Source organism: Cyprinodon variegatus, unplaced genomic scaffold, assembly GCF_000732505.1.
Source record: "Cyprinodon variegatus isolate N-32 unplaced genomic scaffold, C_variegatus-1.0 Scaffold670, whole genome shotgun sequence".
Lineage (NCBI taxonomy): Eukaryota > Metazoa > Chordata > Actinopteri > Cyprinodontiformes > Cyprinodontidae > Cyprinodon > Cyprinodon variegatus.
The window spans coordinates 206,360-213,176 of record NW_015151123.1 but is presented as its reverse complement, the minus strand read 5'-3'; the positions used below and the strand labels follow the sequence as shown (position 1 = coordinate 213,176).

The 6,817-nt window shown below is 36.8% G+C and overlaps 1 protein-coding gene across 1 annotated transcript in view; it reads right to left on the bottom strand.

The window, feature by feature from the left end:
• The window catches only part of LOC107097076 (mucin-5AC-like), a 9,795-nt gene extending 3,202 nt beyond the window's left edge, over nucleotides 1-6,593 (bottom strand). Inside the window, exons 1-2 of the mRNA XM_015394068.1 lie at nucleotides 6,476-6,593; nucleotides 4,252-5,028 (exon numbers count right to left, since the gene is read on the bottom strand). Coding sequence (XP_015249554.1) covers nucleotides 4,252-5,028; nucleotides 6,476-6,512 — 814 coding nt within the window. The 5' untranslated portion in view covers nucleotides 6,513-6,593. The remainder of the gene's footprint in view (nucleotides 1-4,251; nucleotides 5,029-6,475) is intronic.
• Between the last annotated feature and the right edge of the window lie 224 nt (nucleotides 6,594-6,817).

Here is a 6,817-nt window from a genome sequence, read left to right as displayed (position 1 = left end):
ATACTAAAAGAATCATAAGAACAAAATCTGTACATTTCTGTATGGAGGGAATTAAGTTGCATTATTGGTATTGTAAGCAAAAAAAATATTAATAATAATAATTTTGTAAATGGGAACAGGAAAAATGTTTCCAGAAAATTTACAGAAGCTAAATTTCTAGGAAAAAAAAAGATTTGGAGAGTAATTTAGCTGTTTTTTTACGTGTTGTTAAAAGTTACTAAATAAATGAAATAATTTTTTTATGTAAATTCTTTTTATTTCATTATTTCATATTTTATTTCTTTAAACGTTTTTTTTTACAGGGTCTATGTTTTCAAATTTTATTTTCTTCACCTTTTTATATTGAGTTTTAAAAGTTGCATTCTTTTCAAACTCTCTTCACTTCAAGCCCAATATAAGCAGACCAATAGAAACGTGTTTTCACTCCATCCTCCAGGGGAAACTCCGCCACCCAGGAGTGGAGAGAATGTGTCTAAAAAAGCAACTCTTCAAACTTTTCATATGAATTCATATGAAAAGAAATAACAAACAAGTAACTTCCAAAACTCTTTTAGGTTTAACTTATTTAGTTTCTTTGCTTGCAACTAGACTGGGAAAAAAAAACTCAATCCATATTAAGGAGAGGAAATTAAAAAACTAAAATGCATTATGTTGACAAAAAGTGGATGCTTTAGAGTTGATTAACTGCTGCTCTGTTGTCACATTAACTCATTTTAGCTTTAGTCCGTCTTCATTTAGTGAATAAATACAGATTCTGCAATAAATTTCTGTTCCTAAAGGCTGGTAACACATGAAGATATCTGCTTCATGACATTGCATCCAAAGATGCATGGAACACTTTTCATTTCACTCATCTTTCTCATAATTCTTCATTATTTTTCCTCCGTTTTACCTTCATCCTAGTTTATACCCCTTTCATCCCACTCATCCTAATCCCCTCTTTTTCCCTCTTTGGGAACCATTCTCATCCTTTTTATATTATTCTGTTTTTTTTAACTTTTGATGTCAGATCCAATCTCTGTTTGACTCCTTGAATTCTACGCATCCCCTGATTCTGCTTAATGAATCCCCCTTTATCCTGGTCATACTCTTTGTTCACTTTAAAGATATAGTTTTAGTTTCCGTTTATACTCCTTAATACCTTTAAAAAAAAAAAAAAAAGAAGTAAAACTAAGATAATCTTTTGGGTTTTTTATGATACTGTTTTCCTTTCAGTGAAGTGAAATTCTGAAATCCTAGTCCCAAATTTATCTCCAGATAATAATCCCAGCTCAGATTATTGATAGGCTTCTGCAAAAAAGCAGGATTTTCTTATTTTATTTTTATTTTTTAGTTTGATCCTTAATTGATCCCAAACTGAATATTTGAAATCATGCAAAGAAACAAACCAAAGCTTAATTACTGCAAAAAATGAATTAAAAAAAGTAAAATTGTCTTAAAATGAGTCTATTTACCCCTAATGTGGGCAGGTAAATCAGATGATATAAATGAAATTTGTATTTTTTGTCATAAAAATAAGACAATTAGATATTATGCACTGGAAGTAAGATAATAGAGTTCTTTTCTTTTTTTTTGGTCTATAGGTGAATTATCTTATTCTATTAATAAATTCTATAATTTACCTGCTCTAATTAAGGGAAATACACTTATCGGGAGATTTTACAGTGCGGCTACTCATAAAAATAGCAAAGTACAGTGAGGCAAGAAACCGTAAAAGATCTGAGTTATATTTCTCGTACAGGGCTGGAACGTCAGCCATGATGGGAAGGAGGTTCAGTTCCCGCTAACAGGAAATAAACACTGGGTGGGCCGATACCTGGACGTTTTATGGGCTTAAGGTTTCCATAACAAGCAGCATGATGAAATAAACAGCAAATAAAATAACAGCAGAGGAAAATACCTTGCAGTAAATGTCAGAAAGATTTATTTCAGGTTCAGAAAATTTAAAACCTGTACAGAGATTATTTCCAGTCATTTGCATTTCCAGCTCTATAGCATTTCCAGAACAGCTAGTGTTCTGCAAATTCTAGATTTATATCTGCTGCAACACAATTGACTCCAATATTAGCAGAGATGTACAAAACTTTATCTGAAAATAATCCAAACTTTTTTGAAATATATGTATATACCCTTTTTATAGTTTATTTTCTTAATATATGTGCATTTGTTAATGGATTGTGGAGGTAAAAGAGACATTTTGCTAATGGAACAAAACAATTTACATTTAAAATAAGAAAACACAATTGCATTTTCTTATTTTAAGTGCATTTTATTTAATTATCTTGTTTTAAGGGTAAAAATATTAATTCCATTTGCAAATAATCAAATTTTTTACATAATTCTAGATCTTTTTTCCAGTGTATGTTAATTGACTTAAATGGTTGATGTTTAAAATAAGAAAAAAGCAACTTTATCATCTTATTTTAAATGCATAATATCTAACTAATCTCATTTTAAGGGCAAACTCATTCCGTTGGCAAATCATTTATCATCCTGCCAAAATTAGGGCAAATAAACATAAGATAATGAACCTGTTTTCTTTTAACTGTTAAACCATATTGTATTTGAAAGTTCCTTTATTTACCTATTCAAATGATGTGCCAATAAAATCTTTTAAAGGGGATTTTACTTCCTTTCTGCAGTGTGCATGCTAGTGAGGTAGTTTAACCATTTTATTTAGGTGAATTCAGTAAAGGTCTATTGGTTTTCGAACACCGGCCTTGCAGGGGTTTGAGTTTAAAACCGTGACTTTCTGAAGCCGGATTAACCAAACGGGGAGAAGGAGCAGTTATCAAAAGGACTTGTTTCTTTTTCTCTTGTTCGTGCATAAATCTCATAAAGGAAGTGTGAGAAGAAACTGGCTCACATATTAACCACAGCATGAACTTTTCCTTAACAAGGTCAGAGCAGTGGGACAGTGCAGAACTCAGCTGGCTTTCACCTGTAAAAGGTGATCAGCTAGTCTTTATGTGATTATTACCTTCATGAGGCGTGTTTAGGATTTAATGGGTGACGCTTTCGTTTATTAAGATGAAAGTCCATTCGTTTGGAGCAAATTGGTTTGAATATGTTGTTTGAGAGTCAGTATAAAGTTAAATTTCTTCAACTTTTCACATATTTTTGGCTTTTTTCTTCCCCAAACAACAAACAAGGCATGAATTTTCACTTAAACCTGAGTTAAACGTGTTTGATTTAAGACTGAGGGAAAGCAAACGGAAAGACTATTCTAGAAGCTTTATCTTGGGCTGCTGTCTATTTCAAAACCAATTTTCAAATCTCTTTGAGACTATTCCAGGTCGTCTCCAGGTTTCTAACTGCAAAGGATTTAAACCAGTCCTGAATTTAAACTCCGGTTTCCCATGGCAACAGAGAGGTTTTATGGTTTAGTTTTCCACAGAGAAGATTGGGTGAACATAAAAAAAAGGTAAAAGTAAATATATTTTTCTTAAAATGGGGGCATTTTATCATCGTACACTGGAAAAAAATCAAAATCTAGATAAGTCATTTTTTTCTTAAAACAAGTGCATTTGTTCTTGAATTGATAAGGTAAAAGAGACATTTTGCCAATGGGACAAGACAATTTACATTCAAAATAAGAAAGCACAATTGCATTGTCTTATTTCAAGTGCATTTTAAAGGTAAATACACCTAATTTAAGACATTTTTACTTGTTTCTAGATTGTTTTTCCAGTGTAGGATAATTCTGAGTTCTTCATGAAATGTTTTTTTCATTTTCCCTTTATTTTGTTCCTATTCAAATTCACAATGACACAACCTCCGCCTGGACTGAAGGTTTATTTTCAGACCAGACAGATTGATCATCTCGTCAAAAGTCAAAAATACATGTTTAAAGGAATCAATGGGACCCTTTAAGCCTAAGAACACTGTAAGGCATGGTGTTGGTGTTATCATGTTGTGGGGTTTGTTTTTCTGCCAGTGGTGTCAGTATTTTACACTAATTGTTTTACACTAACTGGATCTAAAAGTAATAAGACTAGTGCCTGAAGTGGATGTTAAAACGTCATCGCCTCCTAACTCGCATCTAACGGGTCTGAAATGGATCAACAGGCACAAAATTAAGCCTCTGGAATGACCTTCCTAAGGCTCTTACCTCAAGTTTGATAAAAATCTATGAACTTGGCTTAAAAGACGGATCTTGGTCTTCCAAGACTGAAACTGATCACTAAGGCTACTGTACCTCATGGCTGCCTTTCTTAATAAATAATGAAAATACATGAATCGATCGCGTACCTGAGCTGAGAGGCTTCGGTTTCTGTTCCCCCCCTTCGGATGTGGGGCTGCTGGCTGGGGCCTTGGGCGACGTCAGCCTGGCAGTAGAGGAACTGTATGGTGTGGTGGTCGGAGCTCCAGTTGAGCTCGCTGGTTGTGAGGATACGCTATTGGCTGGGGAACCAGCTGTGGAGGTAGAGACGGTGGTGGTGGTGGTGTCGCTCGCAGGTGTCGTCGTTTGGTCAGAGGTCACGGTGATGGCACTGGTTGGACTGGGGAGGTTAGTGGATGTTAGGGTGGTTTGGGTGCTCTCAGTTGGTGGAGTGGTCAGGGGTGTGGTGGTGGTGACGGCTGTGTCCGTTGTCTGAGGCCCTGAGGTGGTGGAGGATGGTGAGAGTGATGATGAAGTTGTAGGAGACATTGTAGTGCTCATCTCAGTCTCAGATGATGTGGTGGTCTCTGTAGGCATCAAGGTTTTAGGCGTTTGGCTACTGCTGGTTAGAGTGGAGGGACTTTTAGTGGATACAGTAGTTTCAGCCACTGTTGTTGGTGATCCAGTTGTTGTAACAGTGGTTGTCGTTTTGCTACTGCTGGTTGGAGTGGAGGGACTTTTAGTGGATACAGTAGTTTCAGCCACTGTTGTTGAAGATCCAGTTGTTGTAACTGTAGGTACCGTTTGGCTACTGCTGGTTGGAGCGGAGGGACTGTTAGTGGATAAAGGAGTTGCAGACACTGTTGTTGAGGATCCAGTTATTGTAACTGTAGCTGTTGTTGCAAATGCTGAAGATAACACCAGACCTATAATTCAGTGCAAATAGAATTTTGGTCAGTTTTCACCACAAATGGTTTACAGACGTTATAGTTACTGAGAAATAAACCATATTATCTGTTGTGTAACCAACTGGTTGGCCTACAGTGTTCTTTGATTTCATTTATTTTCTTTGAATGACATACTAAAAAGTTAAAAGAAAGTAAACATCTCCTTTTATAGAAGGTTTTACCCAAGTAAAATACACCTTTTAAGAAAAGTGAGTTCATATTATAGCCTGGGAATATCTTGAACTCCCAAAGAGGAGTCTGAATGAGCTGCATGGTGGCGTATTTGTAGAAATGTTGCCTTGCAGCAAGAAGGTTCTGGGTTCGATTTCCGGCCCAGGTTCTTTCTGGGTGGAGTTTGTATGTTCTACCTGTGCATGTGGAGGGTTTCTCTGGGTACCCTGGCTTCCAACTAGAGTCCACAGTTGTGTGTCTCTGTGTTGCCCTGTGACAGACTGACCACCTGTCCAGGGTGTACCTGGCCTCTTGCCCAAAGACTGCCAGAGATAGACAGAAGCTAAAACCCTGACAGAATAAGCAGGAACAGACAGATGGAGTCTGAATCTCTCTGGAAAAGTTAACTACTTGTTTTTCTCTTGAACTCTTCCTTCCTACATCCCTGATTTTAAGAAATGAGATGGATGGAGATATACCAAATAATACCAGCCATCTGCAAGGTAAAGAGTGAGACATATAATAGAGAGAGTTATCCTTATAAAGTTTGTCTCAGGTTAGTCAGGTTTTACATGTTATGCATTGTCACTGTCTTCTAGCTTCATTTCCTAAGAGGCTCTCTGTCTGCAGCATACAGAACACCATGCAGACCTGTTTTCAGCTAACGGCGGCTTGGTGTGCAGGAAGTGGGAACCCAAATCCGTTCTGACGCTTTTGAGAGTTTCTCTTTCAGAAACTTTGATCTTATGGTTGATCTTCTTGAATAACAGTTTAGTTATTCAAGAAGAACGCAGCTTAAAATGGAAAAAAAAAAACTTTTCGGCATCCTTTAAATGCACTGTTAAAGGTTTCTGAATTATGTGACATGAAGAGAGGAGCAAACACTTCCTGATACCAAAAGCCAGAAACAAATGTTCCTTCCAGGCTCCACTTGTTTAGGTCAAATGTTTTTGCTTCATCGATGAATCAATCATTGAAAAAAAAAACTCTGCTCTGTTTAACATCCCCCTGTGAAATATGAGTTATCATTTAATCTTTCTTTAGCTACACATTAACTTTACACAATCCAATTCAAAGTTGTTAGAACTGACTAATTTTCCTCTTAATTTTTCCATAACTCATTTTATGAATCAACTTTAGTCATAAGTGATGTCTTTTAGTATGACTTTAAATCGTTTACATTAAACAAACTGGAAATCAGACAAAATCAATGAAAAGCAGGTCTGTGAGAGCACTGATTATAGAGCTGACTTACATGTTATCAGAGTTTGCAGAGCGACCCTCATCGTCATTGTTTTCCTCCGGTTGTTTATCTTCCTGAACACTGTAGAGGCTGAGCGGCGCTGATCTTTGCTCCCTCTGGATGTCTGAGCGGCTCCCTGTGACTGGAGGTGGTTCAGATTATATACCGGCAGAAAGTGGAGGGGGAGGGGTTGGGGTGTGTGTCGGGGGGGGTGATACACACTGACTGAGTCATGTTCAGACTTCAGAGGGAGGCTTGGTCAAGCTTTGAGGAAGCTGCGTTAGAGGTGACAACGTGTGTTTGCAGTTTATTTTTAGACTCTATGTTCTGCGGTTTAGAATTAGCTGAGCTTCA